The sequence below is a fragment of the Anopheles coustani genome, chromosome 2, assembly GCF_943734705.1.
Source record: "Anopheles coustani chromosome 2, idAnoCousDA_361_x.2, whole genome shotgun sequence".
Classification (NCBI taxonomy): Eukaryota; Metazoa; Arthropoda; class Insecta; order Diptera; family Culicidae; genus Anopheles; species Anopheles coustani.
Genome location: NC_071289.1, coordinates 91,275,652 through 91,297,152, shown reverse-complemented (window position 1 = coordinate 91,297,152; position 21,501 = coordinate 91,275,652). Strand labels below are relative to the sequence as shown.

The following is a 21,501-nucleotide window of genomic DNA, read 5'->3' as shown; positions in this document are numbered from 1 at the left end:
GGGATGAGCGCGGGGCGAGCAGGGTAGGGCGAGCACAACCCACCACCACGGCATGGCACAACGAAGCATCATCACATGATCGTGTACCATTCGACGACAATTTACATCGTTGACGGCGTCGTCGTGGAGTCGCGATTGTCGTTGATGAAGTTGTGAAGTTGCGCGGCAGAAGCGTTCGAAGGCGGACATAATCAGCGGGGAAAGCGGAAGAAATTGTAACGGGAAGTAAATATGCCGATTAAAAGTTGTTTCCTTTATCTTACAGATTCAAAATACTATCTAGAAAAATTAGGTAATGCCACATACAACAACCAAAATGGCTTGATTATATTAAGCTTCCAACTTTAACATACACATTGCATAATCTTAAGGAATGTTATTTCAAAACAACAAGAACGAAATTTTAATAAATAAAACAACATATCATAATACAGCAAAACCAAAAAGCAACGTAACAAAAAAACACAGGAAACAACTAAAACAAAGCGAACTTAATAAAACTAACGAAAGAAAGCAAATACTGTAGGCAACTAAATTTCCGCGAAAGACGCAGCACCGGTGGATGGTGCGCTACGTTACTTACCAGCTATCGATAGTGCAGATGTTGGGCTTTCCGGCAGCAGAATACCCTTTTGTACAAGTTCTTCCCGATTGGCACGTACTGAAATTTTCCGCTCAAGCGCTGCACGGTACACGTTCGCGAGGAGGCGAAAACGGATTTTTGTTTTTTCACAGGACGACGCAGACCGTGTGGGGAATGGCCATGGATCAGAAAAATACGGTATGAGCAGTCGCGGTGAACGAGCAAGAGGCGAGCGAAACGAAGGGATCGGCCGCAAACAGGGAAGAAAGGGAAACACAAATTAAGAAAATAGATAGTAAGGAAAAAAATGCATTCATAAAAAAATAACAAAGTAAAATGGCAACATAAAACAAAGTGTAAAATGGCAAACAGTTAGTTGAATTGGAACGACAAGTTAGTAAATGAAGCAAAACATGAGACAAAAATGGCAAATAAAAATAAAAAGTAAATGCAATCAAAATGTCATTGAGAAAAGTTTTAAAAAGATACACATTGAGTTGGTAATAGAAAAATGAGCATTTCATGGAATGTATTCAATTGAACAAAAGTTAATTCATGACCAAACGACGAATTACTTTTGAATAGCAAGCAAAATAAACAACTTATTCGTTATCGGGAAAAATAAGTTAAAACACAAAAGCACCAAATACACCAGAACACCAAATCTACTTACACTTTGAGGTGGATTCAAATTGCTCGCTCTTCTTTTTTCTTCTCCACTTCCACGGTTTGAAGAGTCGCCCGAAGGCGCTAAATTTGCTGCTTTTTCGCTCCAACGGTGGCGTCCGCGAACCAGAATTGAGGCTGTTCGAGCGCATCGTGGTGCCGTTCTGTTTTTTAGTCGCTGTAACGATAGTTGAGAATGGTAGAGAAAGAGTGTGATGAATAAATTGTTCTCGCACAAACGCATAATTGTAATTCTACAAGAGCAAAAAAAAACATTAGTAAAAATGAAATACGCAATCATGAATGGTTTTCCTTTGAGGATTTTTATTTGCAGCAGAGTAGAATACACCAGGAAAGAAAACAAGAAGTAAGTCTCTTTACCAACACAAATCTCCTTTGTTTTGCCGGTTTGTAGTATAATCAACTTTTTCCAAAACAGGTATAAGCATACTTTTTACGCACGTAGAAGATACACAAATTTCATGTGAGTCATGTCATATTTCCTCCGTCAAAGTATTTACTGGTCCAAGGGCCTGAAAAACGATGTACGATAATAGGACAAACGGTGGGAAATAATTGAAAAGTTCCATTCAATAATTATTTCTCCTTTTATTCGTATGCAACATTCAAAGTTTACCGTAGCTCATTTATCGATTCCTTCTCCTATCATTTGCTTTCCTCTCTTTTACCTTCATAACTTTACTGCCTTTCTACTACCTTTTTGTATGACTTTTTACCGTATTTATATGAACATGCTTTTTGAATATGCATCTCTTGGTACTCCGACCAACATGGCGTGTGTCCCGATAAGGAAAGAAGCGAGTGGATTAATTATTTTATTGGCTTCAATAAAACAATTACGATCCGGTAGGTAGGTAGTCGCAAAATGGTGTGACGCGGTAGAAGCGCAACGAAAAACCCGAGAGTAAAACGAGTCCCATGCGAACTTCGGTTCGGAGTGCATTTTACACTCGAGAAAATCGATTAAAAACGTCCATCGATTGGTTCAGACATTCGCATACCGGAAACTGTTGGACCGACCAAATGAATCGATCGAGAGGATTTTCATCCTTCCTTGTTTAATAAAACGAACCTTTTCAGGGAAAGTATCCACCGTCGTAAAGCAGCCTTTATTGGGTTTTATGGCTGCGTGCTTGACTTTCCCATTAACGGTGGTTTAATTACCCCATCGTTAGTAAATTTTTCATCACCAAATAAACCACAAGCGGTAGCCCCCTCATCAGCAAAACCAGACACTACAAGAGATTTGATTCAAAGTACAAAAATTAATTTTAAACGGGCAAAAAAAAATCTTTCCAAAGAGAAGGTAAGTTGGTAGCGAGTTTGGCATTTTTAAGACGATTAAAAACCCTTCCTCGGTGGAGCGTAGACAGGGCAACCTTCAACCACCACCCGTGAACTTCATATATGGAAAGCATTACAGCATAACCTTGATCATCATCATTTATCATCAAGGCAAAGTGTGTGTGTGTGTTGTGCAAAATGAGAAAGAAATAAAACAGGCACACCAGAAAAGGGGGAAGCGTAAAAGAGTCGCTTATCGTGAAACGAGATAACAAAAAAAAAAAAAAATCATACCACAACAATCTTGAACTTCATCAACAACCTTCTCTTTTCTTTCGCTGCTTCTTCTGGCGGGGAACTGGAGAACTCATCACTTCACCATTTACCATCCCCCCGCTTTGATTGCTGCACGTGCCAATAAAATTTACATTAACCTCATGAGCACAAGCTCACCTGTGAAACCAAAAACCATAGTCGTGGGGTAAGAAAACGGTTAAATATTTTGTTTAGGGTGTGCCACAAAATGACGCGAAAAAAGCCTCCGAGATGGAAGCTTACCTACATGACAGCATTTAACCCTTTGCGCTCGAGAGCGTTTTCGCCTAAGCCCACCAGCAACTCGAGGGGAAATTGACCAAATTTCGGCGGATTTAACGGTGCGCGGACTGAGCCGCCGCGGTGGGCCCCGATCCCGCAACGGGGCCTGAATCTTCAAGGTTTCCCTTCATATTTAAACAAAAATTATATAGACTTCATCATTTTTTTTAAAAGATCGACAAGTACTCAATTGTAACCGGACAATTACGGATATGTTTACTGCATCTTATAACAATTTTTGCCAAAAACCATGACGAAATAATCGAAGGATGGTGCGGTATATAATCAGAGTTGAATAGTATCAATTGTAAAAAATCAAACATTTGCATAAAACCCACAGAATTTTGGAATATGTCAAGCATAGGCAGTTTCAATGCAAGCAATGCGTTTTTGACATGCCCTTTTAGATGTTGCCATACATTTGAAAAAGCTGCAATAGCGTAGAAAAAGTTTACAGTTATGTAGTTTATTCATGAATTAATCGTAAATATAAAAATGTCACTTTTAACGATGAAGCGCGTGGATCAAGAACTACAAATTGAGTAAGACTTGATCGGCTCACCAGCTTCAACCGGCTTGGCGCCGTAGCAGCGCCGCTCGAGTTGGTGCTACGCTACTGTTGGGCGCCGTATCGGCGCCGCTCGAGTGGAAAGGGTTAAAAACCATACCCCACGAACTCAGGTGGAGTTTTTTCTTGTTATGTTTTTGTCTTACGTTAAGCATAAACTGCGGACATGTGCCAAAGGAGAGATAAAACCGATGCTCACACACACACACACACAGAAACGAACGCTGGATACCGATGGCCTTCCGGCAGAACCAAACTACGCAAAGAAGGTGAAACAAAAACCGGTTCCTTTTCGTCTTCGGTCTCAAATGGGGTGCAGAGCAAGGGGAAAAGGTTTGCGCCGAGACACTCCGGCGGGCAAGCGGCGGAAGCGAAGGAAGAAAACAAAACGATCTTAAAGCTCCGAAATCACGCAGCCAGGATTCCAGCTGCTGATCGATCGCCAACCTTCACCGAAAAACCAGTCCCCAACGATCGGAACGCTTCACGCACTATTTCTTCGGAAGATTGGCTTGCTGGTATCGGGATGATTCGATATGGCTGCGAAAGTGGTCAAAATTCCACACCGATGACTGACACTGGCATTTATCGTTAACGACTGTTAGCTCATCGTGCGGTTGTACAGTTGATCTCGTGTAAAAATTTCGAATTCGGTTTGATGAGCGAACCTGCATTTCTTACGATTGCAGAATCAATATATTTTTCTATTATTTATTCATATAAATGTGTGTCACTGTAATAGTCGAATTGTAAACCAGTGTTAACGATTAGGTTAGTAAAAGCTTACAAAACTACAGTATTCAATAAACTGATGACACTCTAGCGAGTATCCTTTTTTAAATAAAAAGAGAAAAAGAGAAAATAAGATAATACACTTGAAAACACTTCGTTCGACAAAAATGCCCTAGAAACTATATATACTGTAGCATAAAAAAGCAAAAGTATCAAACATTTACCAGACCGGTACAGTGGAAAACACATTTGGTCATGTTTTCGTTACTCCGAAAAAGTAACAAAGTATGTTTCCAAGCCAAAAAAACAAAAAAAGACCTACCCCAAAAACCTTTTTCCAGCTTTTGGCCCGCCGAAACTTCAAGTAAACAACACAAAAGTTCTAATGAACCGAGAAGCAATAATGAAAAGCTTGTCCAGTTGTCGGCCAAAGCGTTCGCCTGCAAAGTCACGGTCGTCGAGTGGTACACACTTCAGGAAAAACGCCGTGAAGGAAAGCGAAGGAGAGAAAACGAACGAAAGGACGAGAAAGGGAAAAAAACCAACACGCTTGAAGGATTACACGTGGCTTTGTCGTCCTGCGTTCGCTTGCTCCTTGTGCTAGGGCAGAAAATGAAAATACACATACCAAAGTGAAACGAGTGAAACTTTTACCACCTGATGCCCTCCAGCGGGGGCAGTTTGGAGGGTTTGAGTGCTGTTCTGCTTCGCTCTGGATGCCCTTGCCAATGCGCATTTTTGATCGCCTTCGTTTCCTGATCCACATTGAGCCTGTCAGGCGGATACGTACGCCCGAGGGACGTTGTGGTGGTGGTGTTTGCGGATATTTGGACGCTCAACAAATTTTCACGTTTTAGAAACAAACTGCCAGAACGAGCTGCTGGTACTGTATAAAACACCAACGGGAGGGTTTTTCGGTTGTAACTGAGGTGAACAAGTTCACCAACCCCCAGTTTTGGGTTGGGAAAAGACAATTTAAAGCTAACAGAAGCAAAGAAAACAACTAAAACCTTTTTTACTTCAATAGTTTGAGCCATACTGGACATTTTAATCCAATCAATAAAATACCATTCTAAGCTGATTTATTTAATGGGATAACAGAAATCAAACCAACACCTTCTCCCGCGAGTCTTTGAAAACCTTTCCGATATTTAAGTAAAGCTACGTGCTTTTTAAGCCATCGACCGAACGCCGTTTCGTCGGTGGTCGTCGATTTTTCTGATGGATTATGTTGATGCCAATGAACAAAAAATAAAACCGAATCCAATCACGTCTCCACCGTCACGTTAAAACCTTACCCTTGATGGTAATAGCCGGTGTGGGATTAGGATGGTTTGCAGGACGTGAGCCGAACGCAGACAAGGCGCAGACTGGCGCAGAAAAGTAGGAAAAGTTTAAACGATTTTTTTTTTTCATTTTCGATGAAAACTCCACAGCTATATTGAAGTGCATCCGTTGCCGAGCAATTTTCCTCTATAGCAGGGGTCGACAGACGAAGACTAGGTAGCTTAAACTTACACTGTTGACCCTCGCCAGCAAAATGGAGCTAAACAAACCATTCTACAACATGCAATTCTACGCACAAAGTTGAGTTGACATCCCCTGAGGGATTCGAAAAAGATGAACGTGATGTCATCTCATGCTCTCACCGCGCAAAATGTTCTCTTTTCATTGGAAAATGTTGGGTAGTAGGATGCAATATACACCGATTACTTCACCCGATGATTGGAAATACACTAGAAGACAATATTTTGAGAGTATAATAAACTACTTCAATAGTAATTTACATTTTACCATCAAACTATGAGTTTACTATTTACAGGATTTTTCAGGTCATATCATAACAGTAGCAGTATTTATTCCAACTGCAGCACATTATATTCCAACAGTGCCAGTTGATTTTATAACGCAATCATGTTTATTATAACTTTTCAGTTGAATTCAGAATCGTAGCAGTTGATATTATAAAGCTGGTATGGCAGGTCGAGCGATGTACGTAACTAGAAACTATAAACGTATATCGCACGAATGAGACTTCAAGTTAGTGCAACATATCACGTGGGTTCATCTCACATGAATAGCTTTTATTTCATTAAAAATCGAAAGGAATTTTTAAACAAGCAGTGCTGATTAATTTTCATGTTAACTGCATGTAATTTTTTTACTTATTTTGGTGATCAACTGACGCTATTGGAATATCATGTGCTGCAGTTGGAATAAATGCTGCTACCGTTACGATATCATTTGAAAACCCCTGTAATTCAGCTCAGCATACAAGTACGACCAACAGTGTACCATATCGATCTGCCGGTCATGGCTCGAGCCGAATGACAGATACCGGCCAGGGCGCAGTAAAGCCGATGCCCGGAATGCAGACACAAACACACACACACCCCTCCCAGCGGATCTTGCAATCGATGTGCACTCGATTCCCGTTCTATGCTTGATACGGTTTCCACTATGCTTATCCTTCGAGCTGGGGGGTTTTCCTCACCTCGCACAAGCACACCGACCGTCCCCCGACTACTGTTCGCCGCCGCATCGACGAACCGTTTCATCGATAGTCGATTTATCCAATTCCAATTAATTAACTTCAATCAATCATAATCTTTGGATCTATTTTTGCCGGCCACCATCAGCAGCCGAGGTGCGTCCACACGATGGAACCTCCGATAAATGCAGAGCCACTGGAGATGTTTTGTTGCTTTGTTTTCGTTTTGTTTTACACACCAGTTTCTTAATAAAATCACTTATGGCATTGAAGGAGACTAAGGCATATCCAACCGTTCAAGAAGGAAAGTGGGTTTGGATGTACGTTCGCTACGACGTTTCAAGCAGAATCAATCAATTGATTAGGAAAGCGGAAACACAAACAAGTGTGTATGAAATTGAAGCACGATGGGTGCATAATGAAATATTTAGAGAACTTTACACATATCAAAACTCATCAATCAAATAACGAAATATGTCACTCTGTGAGCAACATGTATCGAACATTAAAAATAAGCAGTTGAATTCAATGAACAATGGAAGGTGGTTGAAGAAGGACCACTCTTTTTCGTCCTGCACTTCCGACACAATATACACCACCTCCTCCACCAAACGACGAGGTTCGAATAACCTCTTGACAGTACAATCAACCGGGCCACTAAAAAAGCTAAACGTTCTTTCATTCACTACCCTCCCACACGCTGTCACCCCCTCGAAGCCATCGCCAATCTCCTTCCCGCTACCTTCACATGCCCCATTTATTCATAATATTTTCCACGAACCGAAGGGCCCTCGACTGCTGCTTTTCCTCTGCCCATCCATAGTAAATGATCGTGCTCCCGTCGTGCACAGCGCCATAAAGAAAACGCCCTGAAGGACATTAGTAATAGCTCTCAGACTGCAGCAAATGGCCTGAAGGGAAGAGTAGTTCGTGTGGAGGATGGGGGGATGGGTTTGGGTCTGCTGTTATATCCTTCGCACTGGACGAGACGAGATCAATCTCAACAGACCGTCACCGAGCTACGCCACTGACCGTCACCGAGCTACGCCACGTCTTCTGCTCCCGCTTTCGTAATATGCCGTGATTGTCCGTCGATTATTGGAGCGAGATTTTTCGTACAGACTTTCTTCTGCTTCTTCTCTTCACTGTTAGTGTGTATTTCCTTCCCACATGATTATGACTTCCCGCATGGTTTTATTGCTAAACTTCCATTCATACCGACAGTGGCGTCCGTCGATGGCTCTGGAAGAGGGATCGCGGGAAAATTAATCAAATCATTGGGAACATCGAGAATTTCTCATTACCTAAAATTAATTAACCATGGTGGCACATTCATGTGTCATATTACTGGAATCTACAGAATATTTCTCTTTGCTACTAAAATATGTTTAGAAATTTACTTTTTTGTAGTAACATTGAATGAGCCTTCTCAATCGAACACAAATGCGCAATCAATATCGATGTCTTACGTATTGTCATGTTTCGGTACATACATAACAGTTTTGAATCTTATATTTCAGCTCAAAAATATTATCTGTTTCTGATAGAGTAAATGTCCAAGAGTGGCTATGAAGCGATAAGTGATTTATCTACAAATAAATGATTAACACCTTCCCAATGACGTACTTGGAATCATCATTAGCGAAAGGAGAAAAATCAGTAACTCCTTTGGAAGCTTTTAAAGGCAAGCAAACCTTCTTTTCAATTTGCGCTCGAAAAGAGATCATAGAAAAAAGTGTCAATGAAATATCGAACACCATCTCCTACGACATAACATGGGGGCAGCGGCGATGCATTGAGCAATCGTGTAAGTTTTCAATAACAATTTACTTAATCTATCTCTCCCCCCCTCAATTCCTTCCTGTAACTTCGCACTGCGACTTTGCGCTGCGATGAACAGAACCCATTGGTGAAGCGATTCCTATCGCATTACTCGTTTCGCGTGATTAAACAATGCGTCACCTCGAGGTGCATTCTCGCGTGAACGAAGCTGTTTACCAGAAGTGAGACTTGTCAATCATCGTTAAAAGTAGCCGACGCGTGTTGCATCCGAGATCGATCAGATCTCCGTTTGACACGATCGCTTGTCCAATGTTTGTAGGGAATGTGTTAGACTGGGGTTTTTTTAGTAAGCAGTTACATAATCAGTTTTCACACATAAAGTGCACATTATTTATGGTATGAGTTGATTCAATTTTGAAGCGGGCAGGAGACAGTAAAAAATGGTTACATATAAATCTACTAACATTGTTTCCTTTGTTTTTCATTCTTTCTCACTCTTGACGAACAGTAAATGCAGTTAATTCTAGAAATTGATTATTGAGTGTTTGTGCATGTCGATTCCCTACAAACATAGAAATCAATATGTATGGAATAACAACTAGGCAAGGCGTAATACGTAGTTATTATAAAGTTCCCCCAAGGGTCATGATTTAATGCATCTATCAACACAACCTGATGGCTCTCTGTTTCATAAACCTAACACTTCGTTACAGGCTTCAAATTAATAAATTCAATAAACCTGTTACCGAACATTAATCTGTGCTCTTCTGTAGCTATAAAATATGTACCAAAAAATGCCACACGTACGAAAACGTCGCTTATCGCCAAAGCGCCACACGCTCAACCCCTGGGGTTTCACTTTCCTGGTAGGAATAAAATTCCCCAGATTGAACCATATTATGAAAACGAGCCACTAGGCTAGAGATTAACACTCAGTGGCAAAATCGTGGCCCCGTCATTATCATCGACCAAAAACAGGACCAACAGTTCAGGCGTTTCCTTCTGCGAATGCGATAATCTAATTATCATCATCTCACGCGCCCGTCTGCCCGTTTGTCGGCTTGTGTGGCTTATATTATGCAGCTTATCTCTGTGCATTCTGTCTGTCGTCGGTATGTTGGCCAAATGTTCAATATCAGGGTGCCTTGGTTCCAGTGATTGCCTACAAATCATGCCATACGGTGTCAATTTGTCTGCGCAATCAAAACGTCTGAAGACGATGCCATTCTACCCTTACTTTTTTTTCTTTCCATGCGACGAATGTTGTCTAAATGTTTCTTAACAATACACCCTTTGGACATTGAAAAGTCGATTTGATTTTGCTACTTGCATCATTGATTGTTGGACAAGTGCGTTTCAGTTCAGCGACGATCTATCAACAAACGTAGAGTTCTGCTTCATAAATATGTTCACATGACCTAATGCAGCGACAAACATGTTTAATAAAAGAAAGAGAGACAGACAAGGTATGAAAAACCAACAAATAAAACACGAAATGGACTGGGCAAGTTCGCTGTCCATGACGTAATTGACGCATTCGACGGTGCAATGAATGACAATCTGTCAAATCATCAGTTCCATCCGCGCTTACCAGCGACGCGCGTTTCCAACGCCAGTGGACCGTTCCGCGATCGGTAATGGTTGGTATTTGCATTGCAAAACGAAAACAACAACAAACGGCAAAGGAAGAAACACGAACCGAACCAATAAAGCATCTGACTAATGCTAGCCGCCTGTGGCAAAGGTTACGTCTTTCACTTGCGAGAGCAGCGATAGGAAGCGGCGGTCAGCACGCAGAGCAGAGCTTTCCTCCCCACGCACGGTGTGCTAAGACAGCAAATGTCGTAACCCGCTAATGCTTCGTAAGGGGGATAATAATCGACGCAAAAATAATTGCTGCCAATCGTTCGTGCTACCGAGGCTGGTGGTCCTTGCGCCACAAGTCATAGTTGGTTTGGCGCACGCTGAAAGTAAGGAAGATCCTGTGTCAAAAACAGTATTCAAGCCAACAACAAATCTGAGAGATAGAGTTTTTCACGATGGAATTTTTCAAAATCCTAAAAAATGAAGTTCAATTCATAAATGCAAATCCGATTCGCATGAAAAGTGTAACAAGTGATGTGAAAATCCGATCCCAGCTGTTGATCCGGATCCGCTCTGGGATCGATCCAACAAATTAGAATTGAATCTCGACTATGACTAGTGTTGGGTCCTATGAATCTTTCGACGAGATTAATTCACGTGAATCTTTTACGGAAGATTCATTCAGAATCATTCACGAATCTTCAGGGATTTGTAAATCAATATCTTTTTTAAAAACACATACATGCTGTCGTTTCCAAATGCATGTGGGATACAAGCACGAACAGCGGCAAACTTTGCAGAAGTATGTGTTCCAACGGAATTGACAGTTTGGCAATATGTTCGTCATGTCATCGGTTTCATTTAGGGATTTAAAATCCTTCGCAAATTATGATTCCCTGAAGATTCATGAAGCCCTGAGGATCATTAATTTTGTTGAAAGATTCATTCAGATTCATGAATCTGAATCTGAGTTACACAACTCTAACTATAACACATTACTTATACATACTAGATCCCCAGACCAGATAGATACAACCAGGAATTGATCCGTTCTTATTTGACAGCTTTTCATGTAACATATGTAATTCTTCTGTAGAGAAAAGTCTCTTGGAGCTTGCAATGTATTTTTATAACCCCCAATGAGTCATGCCGGACAAACGTCACCCAAGACGGAAAGAGGCATGGGGCGACCGAACTTACCAATCACCGTACTGGCGGCCACCTCCTTAGCCACATGCGCTGCCGCCGGGCTCACGTGCAGGATGTCGGAGAGTGACAGCGAGGACGCGATCAGCTGCCGCTTCTCCTCGAAGTTCAGCAGGTCCATCGAGTTGCTGCGCTGCGGCGTCACCGTAATGGTGACCGACTTCTGCATCGTCAGCACGCTCTGGTTGTAGTCGGCCGGCGATTGCTTCATCAGGTCGCGCCCATTGAGCGACATCGCTCCGCTGGCCGCGTACTGCTCCCACGGCGCACCCCCACCACCACCACCACCACCGATGGCCGACGCACGGACGCAGCCCACTCCCGACGAACGCAGCAGCGGCGCACCGGAGCCGCGGGCCGCAAGCTCCCCCTCGCCCGGATCCTGGCTGCTAATGTTGGCGGCGATTTTCTCCGTTTTCCGTCGACCCTCCGTCTCCCTCCCGCACTGGTCGCACTTCTTCGTTTCCCTTCTCCCTCCCCGCAAACACACACACCTACCCACACACAGGCACACCGATCACTGCAACCGATGCCACAAGACGGGCGCGTACGTGATCACTCACATCGGATGCACCGGAAATGGGACGCGCACTACGCGAAGAAAATTACTGCTACACTCTGCTGCTGCACACACATACACAAACACACTTACTCCTGCCGCCGAACACTAATTACTTTGCGGGTAGTATAGCGGAACTAAGGCGAGAAGGTGGGGGGAAAATTAAGTAAACACACTGACCGCACATCCGAGCGCCACGAAAAATAAAACTAATATCACAGCTGCCGGCAGACATTACATGTTTTTCTCGCGCGTTTGCTCACTTCCCGTTCGCACCGTTCCGTGGCGACAAACAGACCCATCCCCCTTGCCAAAAAGACACACCATTAGGAAATAATTATAACGCGCACGTGCTGCGCATACTACTTCCAGCCCAGATAACCTTTGTCCGCCACACAATTACATTAGCCCGGCGAGACGAGGCGAAAATGTAACGTAATAGAACGGTACCGCTTCCCACGATAAGCGCGAGCAAAACACTATTTTGCTGTGGTGCGTAAATGTTGGCGAAAAAGAAAACCAACGATATCAGTCCCGGCAGATAGGACAGGTCAGTCAGTATGCTTTGGACGCGGAAAATTGTACCAACGCATTTCATCAACGGTCACTTCTTGAAGTGTATAACTTTCGAGTAAACATTAGGACTCCGTGAGCATCCGGTTCCGAATGGCAATCATCATCATTTGACTCGCATTAATGGTATTAACGCTTCGATTATCGTTTTGTAACAATCGAAATTTGATGATTTGCAATATATCCGCACACAAATTGCGACCACTCGGTGGATTTCCACCGTGCACCCCCATAAAGACGCTCGCTCCAATCGTCTAGTGGCGTGAAAGAGATTAGCTAAATTGTGTGAAACCTCCCGAAGGGCCGCGTCAAGTGGTCGAAATTACACTCGACTCGGCAACTCGACCGTTTCGCAAGCCCGAAGGAGAAGAGCGTAACAGCTGCGTAATCGCAGCTTCCGTCGACTTTGGCTGCAAGATGCTAATGTTTGCTACCGTATTTATTGGTAGCCATTTTAGCACCTCCATCGCCATACACACACATTAACGACGGATGCATGGAGAGTAGCGGGAAAAACACATTCGCCACCAAATGCTGCAAATGACTACGAGAGCATTGGGAAGAAAACTCCTCTCGAACGAACGGTTCCTTCCCTGCCGCGAGTGCGTTTCGCGAGGACGTTGCTCTTATTATTTTCGAGCTGAAAATTAAACCATTTTCATTCGGCGAGGAAAACGGTGCTGGCTGGGAGTTGCGCGCCGTCTCTGGGGCGACGGTTTCCGGTTGCTTTTCTGCACTCCGCGCCGTTTTGTAGGGCTCGGATGCTGGGGGCCGATCGGTGTGTGGCATTAAGCTACCGCTCGAAACACATGTTTGGCGGGGCTGGCGAGAGTGTTTCCACCGGTGTCCGCCGGACGCATTAATCTGGCGCACTGTGAATGATAGAGCAGGGTGGAACTGGGGGGAACGGCAGTTCGGTGCGAGCAGGAAGTAGCATCGTGCTGCAATTTAGCGCGATTTCACTTTCGATTTTCTCCGTTCCGCAGCCGTGACGCGTCGTGTTGTGTTTTTTTCCCCTCACTTTGTGTGTGCATTTTCTCGACGACCGGTTTTCCACTACACCAAACGGTCGCGGTGGCGTCAGTGCATGTTTTTTTTTTGTTTTCGGTGCTCGTGCCTTTTTCCTGCCTATTTTCCTTCCCTTCGGACTTGCTAAAGGAGGGCCTTTTAACGTTCGCGATTGGTACCCAATACTAATTGACTTATGGCGATTTGGTGCGCGTTCCTTTATGCCAGCTCGTTCGATACAATTTCCTTCGGCTCGTTGGAAGAGAGTACGGAACCCCCGCTTCTTATGCCAGGAAAAAGACCAGTTTTGACCAGCTTGTTTTCATTGTATTCCTGGTTGTTTTTCTTGCTTTCCTCCACCGGGGGATTACATGTGGCGCCAAGTTGTTGCACATAATTCAACGTAGATAAGTGGACCTGATCCCGGCATGGCACGCGAAAGCAGATGACAAATTACGGACGATTAGTTTACGGAGCTACCGCATTTTAATTGTTTATGGTGTGCATTTGTTTCCTTGTTGTCAGCGGTCTTCATCATGGTCTGGTGTTGGTGCTTCGATTTGAAAAATCAGCTAAACCCTAAAAAGAGAAAGAGAAATAGAAATTGTTAGAAATATATTCATCGTTTGTTATGTAAAATGTTCTGTCTGAATAACTGTAGTTACAACTGATAAACCCTAAGTCCCTTACGTAAAACCCTATACTACAAACTATAAGAGTATCCTACGGCAAACTTCTTAAGAGCATGAAGCTACACAAAACAAACGAGCAGTGTTATCTTATCAGAAACAGCAGCAACAGCAACGTACTAACATTCAAACATCAGCACCTTTTCAAACGTAACGAACATCACCCACTTCAGCAGAAACAGCTCATAGTCTCCCCGCGTTGAAACAAATGCGCCGAACAGTGAATATGCTTATCCTTTTCTTGAGTATATTACGCCACCAAAGACACACTTGAACAAGGTGGCGTGTGACCAACAACCACATTGACGACGCAGTAAATGACAGAAAAATACTGTCAATAATAATAAATGGAGAAAGTTATCAGTTTCAAATGAAGAATTTTCACGGATATAAAAAAGATACCAGGTGAAAACACTTGCAGCACTTGGAGATTCGACTTATTCGGCTTGTTTGACTCGAGGCTCCCAAATTGCTAATGACAAAACGATAATCTCGAAAAAACCAAAACCATTCCGTTCTACCTGAAAAAAAAGGTTTTATCGTTGAAACAGTACCCATATCTCGAACGAGCTGTTTCGCTGTAAATAAAACCAAAGTGCTACCAGAACGACGCTTTTCCAAGCCTGTTGCTTAGCAAATCATTGTCACATTAAGCCGCAACTCGAAAAAGGCTTGTTAAAATGTCGTTAAAACACTTCAAGCGTAAACGAGTTTTCCCCCTTTTTATCCGCTTGTCATAATCAAAACATAATTGCATACCTTGTGTACCACCTTTAGCGAGATGAATTTTACATTTACCTAAGGTTTGCGTAACAAACACGAACCAATTCTTGACAATATTAGCAAAGCAGTAACAAATGTCACTTTATTTCTCTGAACATGAAAGAAATGAAGAAAAGAAGAGATCCTTATTCCATCCAGCAGAGAGTAAAAAGTCCATTACACCAAACTTTAGACACCAACATAATATCCAAGTTCTACTCCACCGAAAGTAAAAAGTTGCCAGTGGCATAAAAGAGTAAACATGGAGTACGAAAGCAACAAAGCGTACATAAATAATGCAGTGTAAATCGGTGCAAATCCAATAAATATACACCAAATCAGGCACCATAAAACGAAGATTCACTCCAGCACCTTCTTGACCTTCGGCGACCGAAACGGGAAGGGGACGGAAAGGCATGATTGAATTCGTAGGAAAGCTTACGGTGCAGATGCTCACAAAATACCGAACTTTGTGTGTCTGCATTTGGCCTTTTCTCACGCGAGGGCACGTGCGAAGGTGCGGAGCCTTGAAGACGTTACAAAAATCCTCACGAAGGCCGTGCCAAACAAACGTGATTTTGGAGTAAAAAGTTCATTACATTATGCCGTAATTCCGCAAATACGAGGATATACAGGATACCGACATCCATCATCTTATTATTGACAATGTAGGCTTTGCTGTTCAGCATCCGAAAGCTGATTTTACTTTACTGTTGCGTAACGAAAAACCACCATCTCTCCTATTGTTCTGCGAAAAGACAAAACCAGCGATCAATATCACCATATCCACTCAGCTAACGAGATCAACGCCCGCAATGGCATTTAGGGCCAACATCACAGTACAGGGTCGTAAAACATGAGGAGGAATGTTTCTTGTCTGCTTCGATCCGGAAACATCCGGCTAAAAATATTGTCAATCGAATAGAAAGGAAAAACTTCGACAGACAATTGAAACGGGATGAGATAATAAGCTCGCTATCATGGATTGTCTTGAGCCGTAACTCGCGGGGACGATGGACTTTTTTTTTTTCTTTCATCGGTGATTTTTATAGCAACTCAGCAGCCTACCATGAGGCAGCTTTTCCTTATCTCAACGGTTAAGATGTACCGAAAGCCTGTGTGGACTAAATAAGATCGCTGTAGATAAAATCTGGTCAGAGAACCTCGTCCAAACACAGGCAGCGTCTAAATCCGTACCGTCAGCAGCGATTTAGCGGACGATGTTGCCGGCATCAGGAGACAGAGATTTTATTCTATCAATCGTTCCGGTGGACATTCCGCTGCTCCTTAACTCCTCCTCGCAAACTTCATTCTCTTGTTCCACAAAACAGTACAAGTCTGTAAACGTCGCCAACAAGAAGCAAAGGCAGGCACTTTTCGAAGGTTCTCTCGGTTTCAAGACAAATGCACACTTAGGCTAGTTTGATTCCACTTAGGACAACCATTGTTGGAACCATTCTCCGAACACCTGAAAAGCGCTGCCAAGGACTGGAAGCTTTTCTAGAAGGTGCCCTACTTCCCGCACATCGCACGATGTTGCTCAGAGGCGGAGGTTTGATTTGGAAAAGGTCGGGAGTAATTCTGGCGCTCTTTCAAGAAGTTTCGCAGCTTTACAAATCTCCTCCGGCCTTTGGAGCGGGGTTCTATGAAAGAATTAATAAAGACATAACGACAATAACTAAATACCATCACTAATTGCTCCTGGAAGGGAAATTCCCCTAGGGAGATTGAAAGTTGCCAACGAATGTCCTGGGATGTAGACATTTTCTATGCTTCACAACATCTTTGGCAGATTTTCAAGTAGCTCCCAATGAGACTCTTTTTCCTTTCTTTTTCGCCATCTTCGCTTTGTTCCGAACAGGTCACAGATTCCAGAGTAGCAAACATTGCAACTTGATCAAGCTACTCCGATGCCCATTACGGACGGGAAAGTGCTATCAATCGAACGAAGCCAAAAAAAACCCCACCAACGGTTTGCCAAAAAGTTTCCCAGAGCTCATCGCCAACGAAGTTCGTTGTAAGCGAAATATTTCTTCATCATTCAAACATGCAAATAAGAAAAGTAGAACCAAGTTTCGTTCCGCTTCGGAAACGGCCGTCGGCCCTAAACGTTCCCAATAGGAGTGCAAAGACCTTCGGAGCGGTGCTGCCCTGCAATGCGAAAATAATTGAATTATTCATAAATCTGGAAGATTCGGTGTCCTACAAGCAGCATCGGTTTTTCAGCGAGCCGGAAAATTAACCTTAATCAGATACTCCCCCTCCCGATAAAACCTCTAAACGCTGCCACTCTGAACTGCTTCAGTGGAGGCTTTTTGTGGAGACTAAATAAGACCAACCGAGGGAAGCAAAAACTAGAGGAAAACTTAAAGCATTCTTATATAAAGATCGATGAATTAAATTCAAAACCTTGAGGTGCAAAAAGAAAAACAATAGTCTTAAGTTGGAGCAAGAGATATAAACGTTGAAAATTTCTAGGATATCAGGTCCATCGGTCGGTCTATTGTTTTACCAACTCCCGGGTCGGACTCTAGCGAACCTAGCCAAAGGGAAGTATTTTCGGAAATGATGCCGACATTAAATCCTCTTCTGAAATGGCATCTCAAAAGCACAAAGAAAACAAGTACTTTCGCAATCGCAAATGGAAATAAAACTCTAATCAACCCCTTAGACTCCCAGCTTGAACACCCTCCTTCCATGAGAATTTTGCATCCACCAACCGAACGAATACTAGCGAACCGAGGCGAATGGAGCGCACAGTTGAGTGAACGTCATCTCTATTGAACCGTGTGGAATGTGCGGATCGCTGTCGGGGCGACAGTCGTGCCCATTGGGCGGAAAGAAGATACGTAATCTTCGCCAACTTCGCACCCGAGGTGGGTTGGGGGGAGTCGACCGGATAATGGTGACTCGGTGGATGCACCTCATTGCATCGTTTGATCTCTCTTTCCCATCTCGCCTCGCTGCGAGAAAGGGAATGTTTTATTCGCTAAATTTTTATAGTGATCAAATTGGGGTTTTTCAAGTATCCAACCTTTTCAAAAGTAACATATAATTTTTGACAACATGTTCAAAATACAAAAATATTCAAATGAAATTACTAACAAGTCGAGAAGTCCAAGTTTTCATATACTTTAAATTGATAAAAGAATTTGTATTTGACAAGATGGTATCAACTTCCAGTTATACGACGTAAACACGTTAAGTAATGATGATTAACGACGATGAAAACTGATTTATCACAGTTCAATTCAATGAAGATGATTCCAGGAGAGATTTAAATTCATAAAATGAAACAGAACATTCATCTCGGTTTCGAAGTTTTTCCAGCCTCAGCCTCATTTGCATGCGGGCCAATGACCGAACGAATCATTTGGGCAGTGAAAAAAAAACTTTGTGCGTGAAGCGAGCAACAGAAAACTCACGCACCGAAAAGTGGAAAAATCAATTCATCTTCGCCATCCGCCGAAAATTGTCGTCCGTTTTTTCCAACTCGGGAAAAAGCGATTCCCCGGACCGGACGCGCGTGGGGGCTGGCGAAAAGGAAAGAAAATCGAATCGAAGCTCTACCGTTGAGCTGCTGGCCATTTCCGTTGGTTCCGCACCATTCGAGCCATTAGCGGATAATAAAAGCAGCCAGGATTCGCCACCCGCTGCAGATTAGAGGCAGCCTAACGATGGAAGATGTCACCGGAAAAGGTAATAAATGATGCCACCAGTCACCCAGACGGATGCCAAAAAGGAAGCAACGACGCTACCCGATGCGTCGTGTGAACCTGATGAATGGCCAGGGCATGGGGTGGGGTGGAGGGTGGCCAAAGGCCAGAGTTGTGGATTTAATTTTCCGAAATTCAAATGGATCACAGTCGAACGACGCAGGCACGTCGGAGGGAAATGAACAGAGGAAGAGAAACCCTGACAGTAGTACAAACGAAATGGAATCATTTAAATCCATCGCTCCCCGTTCCCCTCATCTCGTTTCCGGAATCGATTGGATGGCCATGAAAGGAACACGCCTACATTTTCCTGGCATCGACTTGACTTGATACGAAGCGTTCGTTTTTCACCAGGTTCAACATCTTTCCCGGGAACACAGGTTGATTAGAACTGGTGTCTGTGGTTTGAATTTCAAATTGCTCTGAAAGGGAGGGCGGTTTTATTTTTCCCTTTTAACACCAGCTTTCATTTCCAATCCCGTTTGTCCTTAATAGCTGCTAAGGATGGGGTGTTTCCTAATGAAAATATCACCCACACCAGAGGCGTACGCAGATTGACATTCATCATTCCTCCAATCTGTTGTATGAATATTGAATTTCAATGTCATTCAAAGACGACGTTAAATAAGGAGCAAAACATCAAAACCGGTTCGCGTGATATCGGCATGTTGTTTCGATTGAATTAATATAAAAAAACAACACAATTGATCTATTATTCATATGAGTAATCATACAATCTCGTGATACTCTACGATCGAAGAAATAAAAGAAAAAGTTTTGGTATTAGCAACATTAACTTCATCCACCACTGGAAGAATGCGCCAGTATAGGAGGTCAGTGGAAAGTTCAACTTTGCAGCACGTGGTTCGAATAGTTCACATATGCACAGTTGACCTGCAGTAAACCTCTACATGTGGTGAGGACGGAGACATTTTTTTCCGGTGGGAAATTTGCACACCACTACAACACACAAGAGGAACCATGATCAAAGAAAGCACTGGGAACTGCAACACCCTTCCACATCGGCACACCAGTGCAGAGCGTCACTGCGTCTGTGTGCGGTGAAAAAGAGGAGCAACGCCGAGGTTGTAAAGTTATCCAGAAAAACTGGAACAACTCTAGCTGGCGGAAAATCGGTCCGGAGCCATAGCAAACACATATTTGCCCGCGGTGTCGCGAACGAAATCGGGCGAATTCAACCGTGCGCGAAACGATCGAACCTCACCCAGCACACACTGGAGCGCACAAATAATGCCACAAATTTGCCACAAACACATAAAACTGCGCACCGCACAAAATACACCCAAGCCACGCGAACGGTGGCTGTGAGAAAAAGAAAATGCAATAAAGCATGCTTAATAATTCAATCCAGCCGTTGGCCGTTTCACGCCGGCGTCCAACGCCAACTTCTGGGGGCCGGTGGGTTGTTTCTTCTCCGTTAGCACATGCATACATTAAAGGAAAAATGGGGAAGGAAAAAAAACATCAAAACCGAAAGGAAACTGCAAAACAACCCCGCCAACGGGAAATTATGAAGCGCCCCATGGTGAAGCGACCAACCACCACCACCATTGTTGTTTCCAATACTTCTCGAACTCGGGAAATGAATCAGCTTTTTTTACTCTTCATTCATACAACATTACTGATTGTTTTTCTGTTAGTTTGTTTATTTCCATTCGTGAGCAGGACTTCGCGCCTTCGAACGCAACGAGGTATGAAAATCGGTCAGCAGACAAAAACACATCCAGTGGAAAATGGAAGTAATGAAAAACAGCGAGATGGAGTGTGAAGATCAAGAGCACGTCGGTCTCACGAAACATACTCAGACTCCAATGTGTTGAGTAGAATCACACTAACACTACAAGTAGCTTTAAATTAAATTAAATCCTTATTCAATTTGAGTAGTTTTTAAACATTACTTCACACATATTTCTAAGTTAGAAAAACCTAAGAAGTCATCAAAACAATTAAAGTAATGACTCATCATTCTTCACTTGAACGTTTGTTAAAAACACACATCGCTTTCTACTTAGACACTCCTCCCTCGTTTACTCGGGCATTCCTGGTTGCGTCTAGCCAGGACTAATTAGTTTACCAAGAGGGACCAACTAATGGATTACGATAAAACTCTGAAAGTGAACTGAAGCGCATCGGAACGGTGGGTGATTCAGTTACGATAAATTGTATTAATTGAAAAAGTAAAAAGCCTCTTTCAAAATAACGCCATTTCTGCTCTATTTCATGATGAATATGTTTGTTTTGCAACGTCAAGCTTCAAGTAAACAAAGTAAAGGGCGTAAACGAAATATGTTTGAGTTTCTTTGTATCATATATTATTAAATACTCTAAAAGACAAATAGGTTTACTTTGAAGTTAACATTAAAGATATGGTACAAAAATATACTTTGATAAAATTTATGTGTAACGGCCGTATTCTCGATACCATGAAATATTAAAGAAAAAGTAAAGGAAAGTAAAGAAACAAGTAAAAGCACATTGTGCAAACTGAATGAAAATCTGAATAATAAACCATGTGCATCCAACCGTGACCTCTAACCAAGAAAAATGGAATGGAAGATTCCCGGGACGCTGTTGAATAAATTCTGCAGTCGGAGCATGTTTTAATGAAAAACTTCACCACGGCTGCTCCATACTACCACATTTAACCTTGAGAAGCAAA

At 42.9% G+C, this 21,501-nt stretch overlaps 1 protein-coding gene across 1 annotated transcript in view; it reads right to left on the bottom strand.

The window, feature by feature from the left end:
- The window catches only part of LOC131265781 (AT-rich interactive domain-containing protein 1B-like), an 85,036-nt gene extending 73,059 nt beyond the window's left edge, over positions 1–11,977 (bottom strand). Inside the window, exons 1-3 of the mRNA XM_058268091.1 lie at positions 11,509–11,977; positions 1,257–1,427; positions 584–682 (exon numbers count right to left, since the gene is read on the bottom strand). Coding sequence (XP_058124074.1) covers positions 584–682; positions 1,257–1,427; positions 11,509–11,749 — 511 coding nt within the window. The 5' untranslated portion in view covers positions 11,750–11,977. The remainder of the gene's footprint in view (positions 1–583; positions 683–1,256; positions 1,428–11,508) is intronic.
- Positions 11,978–21,501: the final 9,524 nt, after the last annotated feature.